This window comes from Hydra vulgaris, chromosome 10 (genome assembly GCF_038396675.1).
Source record: "Hydra vulgaris chromosome 10, alternate assembly HydraT2T_AEP".
Taxonomy (NCBI): domain Eukaryota; kingdom Metazoa; phylum Cnidaria; class Hydrozoa; order Anthoathecata; family Hydridae; genus Hydra; species Hydra vulgaris.
The window spans coordinates 498,631-519,119 of NC_088929.1; the positions used below are offsets into that span (position 1 = coordinate 498,631).

The 20,489-nt window shown below is 25.0% G+C and overlaps 1 protein-coding gene across 4 annotated transcripts in view; it reads left to right on the forward strand.

Annotated features, from left to right (window-relative positions):
- The window catches only part of LOC100198384 (pescadillo homolog), a 52,402-nt gene that overhangs the window by 29,152 nt on the left and 2,761 nt on the right, over positions 1 to 20,489 (forward strand). For all 4 annotated transcript variants that reach the window (XM_065807024.1, XM_065807022.1, XM_065807023.1 and 1 more), the window contains 8 exons: positions 607 to 640; positions 3,322 to 3,365; positions 6,328 to 6,417; positions 6,590 to 6,706; positions 8,043 to 8,108; positions 16,093 to 16,135; positions 18,435 to 18,481; positions 18,563 to 18,696. In XM_065807024.1, the coding sequence (XP_065663096.1) occupies positions 607 to 640; positions 3,322 to 3,365; positions 6,328 to 6,417; positions 6,590 to 6,706; positions 8,043 to 8,108; positions 16,093 to 16,135; positions 18,435 to 18,481; positions 18,563 to 18,696 (575 nt within the window). The remainder of the gene's footprint in view (positions 1 to 606; positions 641 to 3,321; positions 3,366 to 6,327; positions 6,418 to 6,589; positions 6,707 to 8,042; positions 8,109 to 16,092; positions 16,136 to 18,434; positions 18,482 to 18,562; positions 18,697 to 20,489) is intronic.

The following is a 20,489-nucleotide window of genomic DNA, read 5'->3' on the forward strand; positions in this document are numbered from 1 at the left end:
TTGTGTTATATTATATATAATGACCAATTTTGCACTTATCATAAATTGACCAATGGCCACAGATATATACTACAAGTTATGTACAAATCATGCTTCAACACATTCCCAATTGGTTTAAAATTCCTAATGGTTCAAAAGATAGTTCTAAAAAAAAAAAAACCTATGTCTGGCTCAGATTTTAAATGCTAGACATGTAGAAAACATAATTCAGTATCAGTATGCACGAAAAACAAGTGAATTTAGTTGATTGAAAACCATCCTTTTTTTTTAATATGGAAAAAAGTGTTGTTATTAACAAGCAAGATCATTCATTCAGAAGTTAAAAAATTGACTTCAGTTACTCTCTAGTAAAATTTTTGTTTCTTATTCTATTTTATATATGTTTCTTATAATTCTATTTTTTACTTTCCATTACTAAAGAATATCATTGCGTGAATGTCAAAACTGTCGTTGCTTAGCACTTCTCAAATCTAGTTTGCTGAGACCAAAACTTCTTAATCTACTTAAAATTGATAAAAATAATTATTTATAAATAAATTTAAACTGATTTATATTGATGAATAAATATTTATGAATTATTTGTAAATAATTTTTTTTTTTTTACAGATGGATGTTGTTAAAAAGTGCAAACGTTTAAGTGGTAAGGTATTTTTGTATTTTTAGATTTTTGATATTACACCAACATTGACAACCATAAAGACTTTTTATCTTTCTTCTAATTGTGTTACGTTTTTATTTTTACGGTGGTAGCTGATATTTTTCAAAATCCTTGCTTTAAGGGTCACTCAAATATATATATTGATGCAACAACCTTTCCTCTAAGTATGACTACAATGGGCTTGGGACAAGGAGACATCGTCTCAGCAAAACATCATCTTAGCATTAAAATTACAAAGATGTTATTGCAAAAGAAAATATATGAGCTAAAAATTTAACTAAAAAAAATCTTAGAACAAATTGGAATCAAAAATTTTTTGTTGTACTCATTGGGAAATCTACTGCAACAACGCAAACAGATAGTGTCAACTGTAAATAAATACCTAGACAAGATAATTAGATGTCATTTTTATTGAAAACTTATAATAAAGGCTGGTTAAGGTTAATAAGAAAGTAAAGGACTTTTTTAGAGCTATTGAATTACAAAATAATAAAGTATGTAAGCTCAATTAAAGTAAAAGCAAAATCAAAACAAACATTAATTTGTTGCAAATAAAATAGACAGCTAGTCCCATATACCTTTAAATATCATACAAACAAGCATTATGAGAAAGTTTATTTTGTAAAGATATAATGCTGTCTGAACAGATTTTTTTGTCTTGTTGAGCATCAACACTTGATCATCTACAGGTTTATAATTATTGATGATTGGCTTTACATAAACAGGTCAGTCACGCTGTTTATTATTATTATTATTATTATTATGTCAGTAATAACATAATTATTACAGTTAAAAACTGATATATAAGCTGTCTCTTATAAAAAAGCAGCACCAATATACTCATATCCTTTAGGAAGTGACTGGGATCCTGGCCATGGCCCTGACTAAAAATGAGACTTTTTGCAAACCTGGCCCCGGCAAAATTATTAGATTTAGCTGAGATTGAAAAAAATTTATAATACTTTTTATATTATAATTTTATACTTACATTTACTATTTATTAAATACTGGTATATATTTATATATTTATAAACTCTTATTATTTCCAGCAAGGTCGCAAGCAACCACTAGCAAGTTATGAGTAACTTTAAAATAGAGGATAGAGTTAAAAAGCTTTATATCAGAAAAAGAGCATAAATGAGAAAAGTTAAAACCTGATGATGATGATGATGATGATCACGATCATGATTATGATGATCATGATTGCAACGGCGATTATGATAATCATGTTGATCATAATGATTTTGTATATGCATGAATTTTGAATTAAAAAAATTTACTTTAGGATGTATAAATGTTTATGCAGCCCCATCATAAACCCGGCCCCGGCTATATTTTATCAAACCAGGCCCCGGTCAAACTACAACCCCGGCCGCTTCCTAATGTCCTTGTCTTATTTGGAGCTTAATACTATTCAATATTCACCAAAAGATCCTCAAACAACTGGGTCAAAATGTTTGAAGGCCAGAATGCTAAAAATAATTTAAACTTGCTTGTTAAAATGTACGAAAAAGTTATTGCAGAACATATACCATCAACAACAGCTCTATGTAAAAAAAAAATTACCTGCAGAGATATACCTGCAGCTTTTTAAAATGCAGGAAAGTTGCATGAAAAAGAAATTCAAAGATTTTATGATAAATAACTAGCTTACGCATCCAAGTCTAATTCACAACAGCCAATTCACATTATTCTAGATGGTATATATTCCACATTATTTCTAAATGGTATCTGATATTGAACAATGAGGATCAATCTCTTTTTTTATAAATGCACACAAGTTATCTGTCAGTTGAATAAAAATAACATTCATGAGCATCAAGTAGAAAAAAAGATTATTTGAAAACAAATCTATGGGCTTTAACAAAATGCACTAATATGTTATTTAAAAAGTGCAACAATATTTGCATCCCCAATTGCATTTCCAAGAAGTCTATATTCATAATTTATACAAAAAATCTAATGACAAACCAATATTCAAAAAGAAGTAGTCATCTTCAACCATCAAATTACAGACTATTATTATTAACATCCATTGGTTATATAAAATTTTATTATACAATCAAAGTTAGTTTGCTTTATTTTATTAATTAAATGTTTGTACAGTACCAAATCTAATATCCAAAGCTCAACATGATTTTGTTCCTAAGAAAGGATGTGTAGCAAGTCTTCTGAATCAAAATCAAAATAAAACAAAAAAAGGCAAAATATTCTCTAAGTGTAAAATGTCTTAAGACATGAATCTTTAGCTGTAAATACAAAAAAAAATTCTCTATTTGTTTAATTTGTATTTCATTGTTGATGATTGGTTATATGCACTAAGTTTCATATTAAGGATAAAATATTTTTTTAAGTTTAATTTTAAGTTATTGAATATAGAGCTTCTCTGGTGAGAATTTCAGTGTTTTTATTACTATAAAAACAACAATAACACCATTATATAAATATATACAAATGCAATATATATACAACTTTTGGAATAAAAAAAAATGTCAGCATTAAATTTGCGACCATAAATTATTATTGGTCGTCATCAAAATGATCAAATATGTTTTAAAATATTTATAACATATTTTAGAATATATTAACATATTTTAAAATATATTAACATAATTTGTATAAAGAAAAGTTGTTTTAGTTTTTACTATTGTTTTAAATTTTAGTTGAATTTCAGCATTACATCATTTCATCAAGATCACTTAGAAAGGTTGTTATATTAATATATATTTATATTGTTATATATTTTGTTATATATTTAATATATTATTTTATATTTGATATTATATATATATATATATATATATATATATATATATATATATATATATATATATATATATATATATATATATATATATATATATATATTAAATATACCCTTGTATATTATGTGTATTATGTGAATAAATTTATAGTAGAGGTTTTTGGGAAATACTAGAAATAAGAAAAAGTTTATTACATTAACTAACAGAACTTAAAAGATAAAAACATGAAATTAATTGCACATGGTTTATTTAAATACTAGTTTTTCATTTTACATTTTTAATTTTTACAAAGCAAACTACTGCCACAACAAGCCCTCTTAATACAGACAGTTGTGTTAAATCTTTTGATAATTGTTTTCAGTTTTCTAATAATGCTCTAATAATTTACCTGTTTTAGATTCGCCATCACAAGAGCATTCTTAAAACAGTGTTATGTTTACTTAAAATACTGCTTTGTCATTTCTGAATAATAATAAACTTATTTCTAGTATTTCCCAAAAACTATTTTCCAAACCTCTAATATAAATTTATTCACATAATACACATTAGGGTGGAGTGAATTTTAGTTTTTTTTACAATCCGTTTAGCCTGGGTGTGCAAAAGTTGTCTATTCATTTCAGAAATACTTTGGAAAAATATCAATGCTCTAGGAAATTATCTTGAGGTTCCTCAAGACCTTTAAAATATTAATGGGTCCCTAATATTATGTAAAAAAAAGTTTTTCAAAAGTATGTCATGTTGGGTCTCAAAAGAAGCAAAATTTTATAAATATTTCAAAAATAACAATTATTTAAAAAAAAAAATTGTTATTTTATAGTTAATTGCAGAAAAAATGACCTTTTAAACTAAAAATTAAAAAAGATTATTTTTTTTAATTATAATTTCAAAAAAATCTTAAATAATAATTTTTTTATAAAATAATTGTTATTTTAGAAATTTTTATAAAATTTTGCTTCTTTTGAGACCCAACATGACATTCTTTTGAAAAAAAAATTTTTACATAATATTAGGGACCCATTAAAATTTTAAAGGTCTTGAGGAACCTCAAGATAATTTCCTAGAGCATTGATATTTTTCCAAAGTATTTCTGAAATGAATAGACAACTTTTGCACACCCAGGCTAAACGAATTGTAAAAAAAACTAAAATTCACTCCACCCTAATACACATGCTATACAAGAGTATATTTAAAATATATATATATAAAGCTTTTTCAAAGTCTTTTTTAAAAAAACTCATAAAAAGTGGAATCCCTCTAGGATTATAGGACACTTTTTTTAGTTTTTTTAATTTTGTAACTCTGTATTAAAAGTGATTGTGGCATTGAGCTGTTTGCAGATGGTAGCAAGTTATATCAAGTAAGAAACAATGGAATTATTACACAACATGTCAATACATTGAAAAAATTTCAGAGTGTTGTTTTCTAGTCTGCTAGAAAGCAGCATCTCCTATCCTTATTTTCAAAAATTCTGGAGAGAGATTTGACTTGTCTAACTACCGTCCCATTAGTCCTCTTACTATCATAGGCAAAGTTTTTGAGTCTTTAACAAACACATAATCTCTCATCTTAAATCTAATAACTTACTTTCTGATCTTTTGATCTTCTTGTTCAATTGCTGATTTGTTAACGATAATAACCGATAGGTTTTATCGTGCATTAGATATGGAGAGGTTAAGGCTATTGCTCTCAACATTTCTAAAACCTTTGATAAAGTTTGGCGTGTTTGCCTTCTCCATATGGTCTTTTTGTACAATGTATCAGGTAATATCTTCAAGATTATTGAATCCTTTCTTACCAATTGTAGTATAATAGTTGTCCTTGATGGACAGAACTCTTCTTCATATCCTGCAACTTCAGGGCTTCCTTAAGGTTTTATCCTAGGCCCTATACTTTTTCTAATTTACATTCATGATCTTCCTGAAATTTTCACATATACTCTCTCAGTGGGTGATAATCTTTAACTCAGATAAGACTTAATTTTTTTCAGGTAATTGTGATCAAAATAATATAGATCTTACTATATTTATGAACTTTAATGTACTCAATGAGTCATCTTTCCTTCATCTTCTAGGATTAGTTCTTATTTTGATCTTTCTTGGAAATCATATATCAAATCCATAGCACAATTAGCATCTAATATAGTTGCATCTCTTTATTGTGCTCGCCACTTTCTTACTTAGGGCTCTATACTTTATCTCTATAAGTCTTAAATCCTTCCTTGTATAGATACTGTTGCCATATCTGGAGAGGGTATTCAAATGATGCCCTTTCTTGTTTAGACAAAGTCTAGTTTCAAAAATGCATTGTAAGCATTGTTGGACCTGCTCTTGCAGCCAACCTCCAACCATTATCACATTATTGTAATATTGCTTCTCTTTCTCTTTTCTATAAGAGGCGCAGCTCTAAAGAGCTAGTGTCTCTTGTGCCTACTAAAACTCATTCTCGTGTTACTCATCATTCAATTAAGTCTCATCTTTTTACTGTGACTGTTCCCAAATGCTCTAAAAATTTATATTCCTCTAGGTTTTTTTCTCAAATATCATTTTTTTTGTAATTTGCTCCCTTTATCTGGTTTTCCTGATTTATATAATTTTCAATCTTTTAAATCTTCTGTCAATTTTTGCTCTATAAACTTTATCTTTTTTCTTCCAGTAACTTACAACTAATAGTTAATAAATATTTATTTATATATTATTTCTTTTGGTTTGAAAAAACATTTTTTAAATAAGTTTACTAATTTATAAAAATGTAAAGATTTTTATAATTTAGGGCTATTATAAAAAATGACTTTTGCAATTTTTTATTTCATAAAATAAAAACAAAATTTATGAATTTTCAAAAATTTTACAATATCTTCCAGAAGTTATGTTTTATGTTATAAAATTAGAAATATATTTTATTAAGGTATTTATATCTATCAAAGGAATTTACTTTCAAGCAGAAATTCAACGACAAACTGTAACATGGGTTACACCACACAGCTTTACACAAGAGGTTTTATCAATTTTAAAAATGTTATTCAATATTTTAGTTTTATAAATTTGCTTTTAAGTAATTTCTAATTTTTTTATTTAAAACTTTTATTTAGAAGCCTTTTAAGAATTTTTCAATTCTTTTTTTAGCTTTCAAATGGATTTTTAAATAATCCCTAATAAATATTTTTTAGCTTCCTGATGATGTTGATTTCCGTATTATGCTCACTTTTATTGAATTTTATACAACAATGTTAGGCTTTGTAAATTTTCAACTATATCATACACTAAACCTCCAATATCCTCCTCAGGTTTATTTAGTTTTTTGTATATTACTGTTTATATAAATATATATATGTGTGTATATTTATATATATATATATATATATATATATATATATATATATATATATATATATATATATATATATATATGTATATATATATATATTAAAGATATATAATAAATATACATTAAAAATATCAGGCCTCGGCAGGAATAAATAAGTGCAAAAGCAGAGAAAAGCTCTACTAAAACGAACATGGCAAGTCATGTGAGCTACTCCCCTAAACACCTTGTTGCAAGAACTTTCTGATTTTGCATGAGCTATCTGTTTGTTTATTAAATTAATTGCTTATTAAATACAAAATTTGGTTTTATACTTGTTACAAGCATAACATTAATAATCTTGTAACATTAATGTTACAAGAATATATTATTAATGATACAGAGTATGTAATATAATACATAATGAGCTTCATTTATTGCACCATGAATTATATCTTTTAGAAATTTTTTTGGGGGGTTTTACCCTAGCTATTCATTTATTTATTAACAAATTTACTTATTTGATAAAAAATTTGACAAACAAAAAGCTATAAAAGTTTTAGTGCTTATAAAAAATACTTTAAATTTTCTTACTGTAATAGAAAGGCAGAAAGTTTAAGAGTTATTACAACAATTGAAGATTCCGCAATAACAGTGTTTATATAATTTTTTTAAGTAGAACATTTTATTGTGCGTTATATTTTTTTATTTTGCTCAAATTTAATATTTTTAGAAATGTTTAATATTATAAACTTAATTTTAAATAGTTTCAATTGGAAGACATTGCATTGACTAAGAAAATGATTTATTTTATTTACAGAATATTATCAACTAAATTTTTCAAAACGGCATTTTTCTAAGAAACTGATTTTTTAAGTAACCAATCAGTTAGTCCAATCTTATTAATACATTTGCATTTCAATTGGTCCTCTTTTTTTTTGTCTTTTTTTTTTGTGCAATACTGCAATACCCATTCCTTTAAAACAGCATTGCAGTTTATTTTTAAATTGACAGTTTATTTGAAAGTGAATATTTTTAAATTGTCATTAATGCTACAGTGATATTACACAGTATTTCATTCCAAGGATTTTTGGGAAAAAAAATTTTCTGCAATGCATATCTGTATTTGAACAATTATGCTTTTGCGAGAGCCGTAAATTGATCCGGTAAACCAGTTTAGTGTGGAGTGCGAGCAAGAGCTAAAGCTCTCATTTCCTGCCAAGACCTGAGATATAGTAATAGTGTGTGTATATATATATATGTGTGTATATGTGTGTGTGTGTGTGTGTGTGTATATATATATATATTTTTTTTTTCAGCTAAAAGTTAATAACAATGAAGGAGAAACAACTGAGTTTTGCCAAGATATTGAACTATATGATGAGGTATATTTGGTCACAATAAAGATCACCATGGAAACCACCATGGTGATCGTTTGTTTAAAATAATCTTTATGTATTATTTTTAGCTAATTATTTTCAGTGACTTATTTTTTGAAAAATTTATTTCAAATTTATTTACATTAAAAGTTTTTTTTGATGTTAATACAATTTTTTAATTCATTTTTTTTATAAAATAAGCATGTTTTTTTTTTATAGATTAAGTTTTAATTATTTTATCTTTTTTTATCATGTTTTTTATTATTTATATCATGTTTAAATTAAGTTTAAATTTTTTATTTGAAATTAGTTATAAAAAAACAGTTTAAATTTTTTTGTTTGTTTCGGAGTTATAGAGTTGAGAGAGGGATTTAACCACAACTAAATTACCCTTCTTGACTGTAGTGGTCTTCTTGGCCTTGGGGAGGTAAATAAACATTAAAAAAAGCAAATTAGCAATTATATACAGAATATAACTATTTTATAATTTTATACCAAAAATAACTTGTGCAACCGTGGCGCAGTGGTTAGAGCACTTGCTTTATAAGCAGGAGATCCAGGTTCAAAACAAGCTCTAGACAAATTTTTGCGTCACAGTAAGAAAGGAGGAGTGAACTTCCTGGTTAAATATACTTCCGCGGTGCTCTGTAACAAGACCGTTAGGACTTCTTGGGGCACCTAAAATAAAAAAAATAAAAAACTAAATATATAAAGAATATAACCAAATTTAACTGAAATTTAAATTAAGACTTTTTTTATTAAACTTAACAAGCCATGTGGACTTAAAACCTGCATTAAACTGAAAGCCAAATTCTTATACATTAAATTTAACTGACAAAATGTTATTCAAGACCTTAAACAGAGTAGCTTAAGTAACTACAAGATCTTAAACAGAGATTTCCTCAAATATCCTTCTCTGACTAAGATTTTAAATCTCTCTTTGATGTCAAAGACTTCACACTTATAAAGTGTTCCATTTAGTCTTTGAAAGTAACCTTTTTAGTTGATGTTCAAATCAGCACATGCTTTTTAGAGTTTAGGAAAATAACAGTGTGCTTCTGTGCAGAAAAGCAGCCAACTCACCATATTTGTTGACAGCCTTCTAGATTAGTTTTATGTTATGAATGCTCTTTGTCACTATCAGATGCAAAGTGTGCAGTACAAATGTTTTTTTCTTGTCAAACTGTTTTTCAACATTTTAATGCTTAATCTATACGTGAACTTCAAGAGTTGGTGTTAAGTGAGAGTGTGTGCAAGCATGAAGAGTGGAGAGTGAATGCCTGTTGAAGTGTGAACTTGATGAGTGGATGTTCGATGTTTTAGCGTGACAAGTGAATAAAAATACCTCAGCAAATTTTACAAGTTGTTTTTAATTTTATTGGTGTATTCATTAGGAAATGCTCTAATATTAAATTTTCTGGAGGCATGATTTTATGGAGATAATTTGGAGTAAAATTTACTGGAGATTTTTGTATTTAAATTTAATTTTTTTGCAAAGTAAAACTGAAAGTGTTAATCATGGCTGGAAAAAAAAAATGTTAGTACTTGGAAAATGAATTAAAAATGAACAATGAACTAATTAAAATTAACTATTTTACCTTTTGACGCTTAGTTGTGTCATTTAACTAACACATTATTAAATAGAAAATGTTTTGAAAAATGTTGAAAACGATATCTGGCTAGTGATAATTTTTATTATTATTTGTGATAATGAGAAATTTTTGTTAATTCATCAAAATTAGAGGTATTAAAAAAATTAAAATTTTTTTTTAATAATTTTCATTGTTAGAAATTTAATATAATTAGATATAATTAAATATAATTAGATATAAGTAAGAGATAAAGATAAATTAAAGATAATTTTTGTTAATTCATCAATATTTTTATTTTATACACACAAAAAAACATTAGTTATGTTTTTTAATCAAATTTTTATAAACTAACAAAATGGTAAACATTTAAAAAAAAAACATGGACGACAAATTTTCTTGCAAATCAAGACATTTAGTTTTTTTTAAACAAAGTTTTTTTTTTTTTTTTTCAATAGCAAGCTTTTAGTTAATCATGTTTCAAAATATGACAAAAATAAAGTAAAATAAAGTAATTTTCTACTTATTAAAATGTATTTTTAATTTGTAACAAATAATATATGCTTTTAAAAACAACAACAATTTGTGTCTAAAATTGAAAATTGAAAATTGCAGCAATATCGAGAAATCAAGGTAATGCAATATTGAGAAATCAAGGTAAATAATAAATCTCTGTGTGGTATTAAAAACCACCAGGTTCAATTTTCTTAACTCGAATATTTCTCGCGAATATTTTTTTTTTCGTTTTTGACAAAATGATAGTAGATCAGAAGTACCATAAAAGCTTATTTTTTTAACCATATAATCAGGGGTTAAAACAAGTGTCGGACATCGGCGCCCCTGGACTATTTTTGAGACCTGTTTGAGGGGGACAACCAACCATTGTTTATTTTTACTGAAAAAATAAACAATGATTTGTTGCCTTCTTTAAGCAGGTCTCAAGAATTTTTTGATCTTTAGCAGAACCCAAAAATACATTTAAATGTATTTTTGGGTTCTGCTAAAGATCAGAAACTGATAGTTAAAACTCTTCAATATCTGAAGAAATATTGCTTTCTATTTTGTGATTAATTTCATCTTCAAAGTTTTTATTACATTTAAGTTGAGGGCTAATCACATGTTTAAAATCTTTCATTTTCAACAAATAACTTGTAAATTGATACAAGTTATTTGTCAAGAAAACCTAGTGTTCTTGGAGTGAGTACCACTTTCTAAAGAAATGCTACCTTCGTACCACTAGCAAGCATATTTACAGAAATGAGAAGATAAACTGAAGATTCTTTTAGCATGTTTTTAGTCAAGTGCAAGATGATAACATCAACTAAATTTAACCAACATACCTTCAACTAGATATAACCTACTTAAGTTTTTTTGCAGATTTCCATTTTCCTAAAAAAGATCTTTAACATTAGCAAAATTATAACACTCTACTATCAATCTTTATTGGTCTTATTAAAGACGTTTAATAAGACCAATAAAAAATTTTAAAATAATTTACAACATACGTTTATGAAATTCTTGTCCTCCATCGATGGAGAATTGTGCCTTCCTTTAAAAGAGAATTTGACCCTTTTTCATAGAAATACTAAGTATAAATTGAAAACTGCCTTGAATAAATTGTTTATTCTTGTTTAAGTTTCATTATTCCTAATAAAATTATTTTGTTCTATTTTATATTTAAATTCAGTTTCTTGCTGTAATGATGTTAACATGCTAGCAAAACTATTCCCTAGTGACCCAGATTCCTACACAGATTTGATTTTTTTATTTTTAATTTTTTTGTCAATTTCAGTACTAAAGTATAAAAGTAGTTCCATTACTGATAAAAAAAATATATATCTTGATTTGACTGATCCATTTAACGTTTAAAAGATTCTCTTTGATTTTCTGAAGTTTATTTTCTTTATTTCTGACTGTTAAGGTTAACTGATTCCCAACTTAAAATTTAATTATATTTAAGTTATATATTTATTTTAACTTACCCTTACCTTAAATTTACAATGAAAATGTTTTGAAAAAAAAAAAGTAAACAATACAATTCTTTATCAAAATAATTAAAAGTCTCGTATTTATTGATTGTTTTATGTGGCTGTTAGTACTATAGAAACATTATAAACCTTTTTAAACTATATCATTTTTTATAATAACAATAAAAGCTTATATACCTGTAGATTTTTTAAAAAGCCGGGGGTCTCTCAATGCCTTCATCCTCCATTTTGTTTTTTATTATGTCTGAAGAAATTAAATTTTATGATGTGAAAACAAATTTTTCTGACAAATTAATTAGATATAAAACAGCCTTCTACAACAACAGTTGCTATGACAACTTGAAAAATAAAGTTAACTCTTAAATTAACATACACTTAATAAAAAGTTTTTTTCTGAAGTTTGTAAATAAATGACAACTTTTATTATTTATCAAGCAATTTAATATTTATTATAAATATTTATTATAAATATTTATTCATAAACTTCCTACAAAAGTAAAAAAGCAGCAACTTATTATTCTTTAAAGATTCTCCAGCTTCTCCAGCATGAAGCTGTTTCTTCTAAAATTCAGAGATTATCTTTTTCCTGTTATTGCTGAAATTCCGGATATTTTTCTTAACTTTTAGTTTTTCCGGATATCCAAACGTTTTCCATACATACAAGTTTAGGTATATATTTTTGTAACATATTTGTGTTTTAAGCTTTCTCACTTATCACTCACAGGAAATGAGGTAAAGTTTGAAAAAAATTTGGAAGCAACTCAGCTAAAAGCAAAATTACGAGGAAAATAAGGGAAAATATATTCCAGATTTTTTCCGGAGATTTTACAGATTTTACCTGTTACAGTTTAACAGATTTTTAAAATGGATGATCTATTAAAATTTGAATAAGTTACATTTGGACAGAAACGAACTCTATATTGTAATCTGGCCAAATATACTCCTGGATTTTATTAATAAGGATTTTTATATTTTTAAATTTTTAATCATTTTTACTCTTTTAAAACTTTAATTACTAACTTTTCTGATCGACTTCAGATTTGTTTTGCACTAGAAAAAACACTTACACAAACTAAGTTTACTTTTAAAAAAAAAAAAAAATTAGAGGTGGTGAGAAGTCAAACCTGAGTATAATGATTTACGATGAAATAGAACTTTGTTCTTAAAAAAAAATTAAATGAAGTAATGCAATTGTTACCAAATTTAACTGAAACCTGAATCTTATTTCAAGTTTAGTACTGAAGTCGAAATTTTATTTTAGTACTGAAGAAAAACTAGAAAGTTTAGTACTGAAGTCAACTTCACATTTCATTAAATTTGTGTTACAAACTTTAGTAAAATATTCACCAGTTATTAATTGAATCCAAAAAATTTTTTTTGTTCATAAAAACATTAAAGTTAAAAAAAAAAAAAAAAAGTTAAAAAGTAGTAGTTAGTTGTGGTTTTCCACAACTAACTACTACTTTTTTAACAACACTTTTATTTTCCACAAGAACACTTTTATTTTCCACAAGAACACTTTAATTTTCCCCCGACACTTTTATTTTCCACAAGAACACTTTTATTTTCCTAACAATACTTTTATTTTCCACAAGAACACTTTTATTTTCCCCCAACAACACTTTTATTTTCCACAAGAACACTTTTATTTTCCCCCAACAATACTTTTATTTTCCACAAAAACACTTTTATTTTCGATAACAACACTTCTTAAGAACTTCAATATATCTTTTTTCAAAAAAATTGCATCATTTTTTCCCTGGTTTATCATCTTTGAATGGATTTTTTATCAGTTAGTTACTTGAAATGAATTCATGACCCCTTCAATTCTTGACCTCCATCAATGGATACACATACCCTTTAGATTTTATTGCATTTGATTTGATCATTTGTATACTTTTTTTATATCCATCAGAATTTAAATAATAATAACAACAAGATATTTAATTTCCGTTATGTTCTTACAACAGTATAATAATAATAAAAATAATAATAATCAAAATAATAATAGATAACAAAGTTAATACAAATTATAGTAATACTAATAATAAGTATGAACAATAGTTACAACTAAAAAAAAAATAATAAATATTATAATGATAGTTATAAGCATAAATTTATAATAATAAGTGATTTATCAAGATATTACTCTTACAGAAGCGTGATAAGTGTTCACTCATACAGAAGTGTGATCAGTGTTCATTCATACAGAAGTGTGATCAGTGTTCATTCATACAGAAGTGTGATCAGTGACACTAATTTTTAAATATAATAATAAGTACAAATACATATGTTGAACCCTGACGGGACCATAAACACATAGTTTAAAGCACTTAGAACATACATTAAAAATAAACATGAAGAAGTCATAATTTGCAAGTTATAATAATAAAAAATAAAAAATAAACCAAGTGCCAATGATAATTGTAGTAATAACGAAATAAAAGTTGAGATTTTATAATAAGGACAAAAATATCTAAAAGTTGAAATGAAATACTTTTCAGAATTTTTTAAAATTTTGTTTAAGAGAAGCCATTTAAAATGCGGTTTTTTGCACTCATTTAAAAAGCAGATAAAGCTCTAAACAAAAGGCTATAAGTAAAAATAAAAAAGCTCAAGGCTTTTTAATTTTTTATAAAATACTTATATACTGAGTCTAAAATAATATTGAATAAGTTAAGGAATAAAATAAAATAAAGAATTAAAAATTTGATATAAGTTGATATATATTGATTTGATATATATTACCAATATAGAGAAAAAAAAGTTTAGACTATTCATGTAAATAGTTCATGGTATATGTCAATAGTTCATGATTCATGTCAATAGTACGTGACTATGTAAATAGTTCAGTAGTATTATATAAAATAGTATTTCAATATACTATTTATATAATATAATATTTATATAATATATTTAATATACAATATTAAAAAGCAAAAATGAGCATAAATACATAAGCATATCATGTAATTTTTTAAATAGAGTAGTTTTAATAGGATTTTAAAAATACTATTTGTATCAATTTTACAGCACTATTATTTGAATTGATTATTTTATACTCATTTTAAATTTTTGGTTTTTTCTCAAAGTTTTTGAGAAATTATTTGTATAAATATACATTTGAATACATTTTTAATAGATATACATCAGTATACATTTGTATAATTAATATACATACCACGGCTCAAATTAAGTGATGGCGAATTTCAATATGCGGAAATATTTCTGGTCATTAAATTCTCAGTTTATCAAAAACCGTGAACACTTGAACTTTTTATTAAAAAAAAAATCAAGTTATCATATTGCAAAAATTAATGGAAAAACAAAAAAATAATTTACAACTGCAAAAATAACAACAGTCAAAACTTACATATTTTTAGTTTTTTTTTTTTTAAACACCAGGTCACCAGATAATTTAAGGATTATAAATTAAAAAAAAAGTTATAAGGAAAAAAGTTAAGTTATAATTATTACTAAAGGTCCGAAAAATTTGCGCAATAATTTAAAAATGAATCAATAAAAAATTATGCTAAAGCTATTTGCGCATTTATGAAACATTAATATTGATTTTTGTTCAGGGGAAACTTTAAGGAGGAAAGCTTAAAGAATTATTTATTTAAAAATTTAAATGTTTTAAATAAGAAATTAATTGATAATAAAAATAATTATAGAGATATTTTTTAAAATAAGTTGGTAGAATTTTTTTTTTTTATAATTAACTATAAAAAGTTTAAATTAGTTTTTATATTTTTTAAACTCCTCTGTCTTAAATTTTGTATGCGTATCTGCGAAAGAATTAAGAGCATTTAATTTATTAGAAAATATTTAATAAGAATTAAATGAGATATAAAAGTATTTTATATCTAATTTCACAATTTCTTTTATTTAAAATTTTTGATCACTGCTAAATTTTTTTAGACTGTTGTTATTAGTGATTGTTTTTTAATAATTATATTGTATTTTATCATGGTTTATTTTTCTAGTCTTCTAATCTAGACTTCTCTCTAATCTTTAATAATAATAGTAATAATATATTTTTTTAACATTAAGATTTTACAAAAAAATTTTATATCATAATTTAAGATCAACATAAATATTTTTTATTGAATATCAGCTACTGAGTTCAGTGATCAGAACAGAGTTTACGATTTTTAAAAAGCTAAAAATTTAAAGACCTGTAGCTTTTCCAGATATCGCAATTCACGGTCACTTAATTCAAGCCCTACATAGTGTGTGTAAGGATTATGTAAACAATGGTTATGTAAGATTAATTAATGATTAATGTATGACTAATGTAAGATTAATGTAAGGGGATTATATAAACTTAGTTAAAATAATAATAATAATTATCAATTATTTTAAGGTTTCGATTTTTTCAATTTTTTGATTTAAGAACATTATTTTATTTAGAGTTTAGCAGCATTATCATGCAGTTTAAAATCTTCGATTGAAGGTATTATCATTTCTAATAGTTGACGTTATTTTGATAAGATAAAATTTGTATCTATAACATTAAAATTGTTTATAATATTAATTAGATATTACTTAATATTACATAGTTTTGAATTTTTTAAAATACAATCTTGTTTATAACATTTAAAGAAAATAAAATTTTACTTTTTTCATTTTATAAAAAATATTATTTTGGTTTCACATAAAGTTTGAAATTTTTTCATTAATTTGAAATAAAGTTAAAAGAAATAACAGGTATTATTGTTTTTCCGATATTTCCGGAATACCAGATATTTTTCTAAACTTTTAGTTTTTCTGGATATCCAAAATGATTTCCATACATTCAAGTTAAGGTGTATATTTTTGTAATATACTTCATTTTTAAGCTTTTTCACTCATCACTCATACAAAACTAAGAAAAGTTTGAAAAAAATTATAAACAGTTCAGCTTTCGACAAAAAAAAATCAGAAACAATTCAACAAAGCAAAATTAAGAGGAAAATATATTTCAGATTTTTGCAGATATTTTATCCATACCATTTTCTGGATTTTTAAAATATGGTCTGGATGATCTATGAAATAAGCTCTCAGGTCACTAAATACAATAAACATAAATTTATCAGAGAGAGTGTTGATTTGAAATCAAAGAAAAAGTAGAACCAATAAGTGAAAGTAAGTAATTACTAAAACTATAATATATATACATATATATATATATATATACATATATATATATATATATATATATATATATATATATATATATATATATATATATATATATATATATATATATATATATATATATATATATATATATATATATATATATGTATATACACATCAGATTGTAAGTTTTGTGTCATAGCCAATATTCTTTCTTAAACTTCATTATTATGATTACAATATTCTAGTCTAAATTCGAGCTAAATAAATCAAACTTTTTAGTAATTAGTCTGATAGCTTTAGCTGTTAACATTGTACCATACACTTCTAGCATTCAAAGAGAATTAATTTCTCCATTATAATAAATATTTTATGTATATCCCAAAACCATTTTATTAAAACTTAAAAGTTTCAACAAAGTGTTTCTGGTTAAGAGCTTCAAAGTAACCCTTTGCTAAAACAATGTCATTAGCATGTATCTATTAACATGTATCTATTAGCATGTATCTATATTCAAAAAATAATGAGTTAGTAAATAGATTAATTCAGAGTCTTTTGAATAGAGTTACATAAAAACTGACTTAATCAGCAGAAATGTAAGTTTACAATAGTTTAGAACTGCAAAATATTTGTTGAACTTGTTTTTCAACTGATGTGTGTATTTTTTAAGTAATTCTGTTTTACAAACAATGTTCCCACTTTTAAGTAACTCTGTTTTACAAACAATGTTCCCACTTTTAAGTAACTCTGTTTTACAGACAATGTTCCTACTTTTAAGTAACTCTGTTTTACAAACATTGTTCCCACTTTTGCTTTTTGTTTATTAAGATTAACTTGAAAGAATTTTAAGAAAATATCATAAAATAAAAGTTTAAAAGTCTTATAGATGTCAAATATGTTTTCCCTAAATACATATGATTTATTTATTCTCATCAATTTCAAAGTTTTTTTTTCTTCTATTAAACATGTGTTGTATTAAGAAACAAAAATGTGATTTAATTCATGAATTGAATTCTTTAAACAAATGAATTTAAATAAATAAATATAAAATCATTTGTAGTTAAAAAAAGTGTTACAAGATAGTATTTAGTAAGTAATTACTTTTTCTAGTAACACTAGAAAAGTTGCATAAATTAATGTCACTGGATTTGTTTTTAAACAAGCTGTGATTGAATTGAAGGTAAGTAAAATTAAGCAAAAGCACTGAAATTAAGTTAAAAAATAAATCAATTACATTAAAGTTGAAAAAAAAAAGCACCAGCTCTTAGAATTAGGATAAAATGAGGTTGGCAATAGCTTGCCAATCTTTATATTTTAGAGGTCAATATCAGGTTGCCAAAAAAAAATTGATACAAAAGTTTTACCATAAAACATAGAAATGATGATGTCAGCAATTTTTTACTGATCTTATAGACTTCTATGTCAGCAGTTAGGTCAGCATTGCGGAACCCTTACTCCGAGGGCTGAAGCACGTAATAAATATTTTATAATTTTAAAATAAGCAAAATAAAAATAGTTTTTAATTTGAAAAAACAAGTTTGTTAACATGTGTGCATATAAAACAAGTTTGTTAACATGTGTGCATATAAAATTTTAATAAGATATTTATATAAACAACATTTATATAATTTTAGTTGTTGATGAAGCTGAAGATTTTGATGTGTTTCCTACAGAAGATGGGGTAAATAAAGTAAATTATGTATAAAAATAATATTTATTTAAATATTTATATAATGTATTAGTTTTAATATTTATAATCAAGAGTAAAGAGTCAGATATACAAAAACAAGAAGAAGAGGAGGCAAAAAATGAGAAGAATTTGTTGTCTTTATTTTCTTCAATGAAAGTTTATTTATCAAGAGAAGTTCCTAGAGATGCTCTTGTTTTTATTTTAAGGTATATTTTTGTTATGAAAATAAATATCTTTGTTTAACTTTAACAAAACAAACTTTGTTTATTTTTAAATTAAAACTAAATGTAAGATTAAAAAAAAATGGAAAAGAAGGATAAAGAAAATGAACAATAGACAGTAAGGTTTGGAAAAAACCTAAAATTTCAAAAAGTTTTTTTTATTTTTATTTTTTTTGTTTTGGCTTTTTGCAAAGTGTAAAACTGGTTAACTCATTACTTATTTATTTTTTTATATCATTTTTGTTGTTGTTATTAAAGCAAACTATTGCTGCTGTAAAAATCTAATTTAACCTGCATTAAATATACTGGAATTGAACCTTGAAATACTAGAGTTGGAACATTGAAATAAATTTAGCCCAAATCATTGTAGGTGTTTGTGTGCGTGTGTGTGTGTGTACGTGGGTTCAAAAAAAAGGAAAAATTTACAGTTTAAAATGTACTGCAAAAAATGCACATCACAAACACTGAAAGATACATACTTATATCTTGGTTAACGCAAAATAAAATTTACAAAATGTCAATGCACAGCAAATTAAAAAAAAAAAACACTTATAAATCATGTTTTTTCATAAAGTAGTTTTCTAGAATTACTAGTGTGTCCAACAGATAAAATTTTGTTAATGAATCTAACTTTGTACAGAAAATGTCAGCGATTTAAAAAACTCTCGTTTGTTTATGTAGATTGAATCAATCAATACCAAAAAATTTACAGGGCCATTCATTTTTATGCACATCTATTCATTTTTATATGCATGCCTATTCATTTTTATTTGCGTGTTTATTCATTCTTATATGCATTTTAAAAAAGCACAGTTTTTTCAAAATATATTGTTCTTGTTTCCTGGTAAACAAGGTTAAAAATATTTAAGACAAAGACTTTTTACATTTGATGATGGTTCATTTAAAGTACAAACTACCCTCTTTTTCTTACTTAGTTTAGTATTAGGTTTTTGTTTAATTTTATTATTAAATTTATTGATTGAATAAATGCTATTTATCTAATTATTCATTTAACTATATTTAATTATTTATTATTATTAATAATACCCAAATATTTATCCTATGGATGGAAGAGAAAATTGCAGTGGCAATCAAAAAACAAGGAAAAATGTTACAAAAGAGCACATTGAATCCTTAAGCATTTTATTCAAAGAAATGAATCTAAAAACAAGCATTTTCACTTCTCTTAATTTATCGAAGGGCACAGTTCAAAATCTTTTTGTTAAGTTGAACAGAGGAGAACTCAATGACATGACTGCATTCAAGTCGTTTTCTTTTGTAAAAAATGAGGTAAAAGACCTATAAACGCTCAAATAAAAAATATTATTGAGTTATGCGTACAAGAAAACAATCTTTGTACACAAGAAGCAATAAAAGAAAATCTTTCTGCATCAGGCTTCAACTTGTTGCTGCCTACTATTTCAAGAAAACTTTAATGCTCAGATTTGTAAAGAAAGCGTGTTGTGCATGTGCCAGAAAAACAAAACTCAGCACAAGTTATTGATGCACGCTATGCATTTTTAAGCAAAATTAATGAAATTTTAAATGAAAAACTTATTTGTTTGGATGAAACTAGATTTAATGTGCACACCAACAGCACATATGGTTATTTGCTAAGAAGCGTGCCAGCAATTTTACAGTTGTCTGCAAATCATGGCAAGAATGTTAGTTTGATTTGTGCTATTTCAACAATGGGAGTGCTAGCTTATGAAATAAAAACTGGAGGCTGGAATGTAGATTCATTTTGTACTTTCGTTACTACAATGTTGGCACCAGCG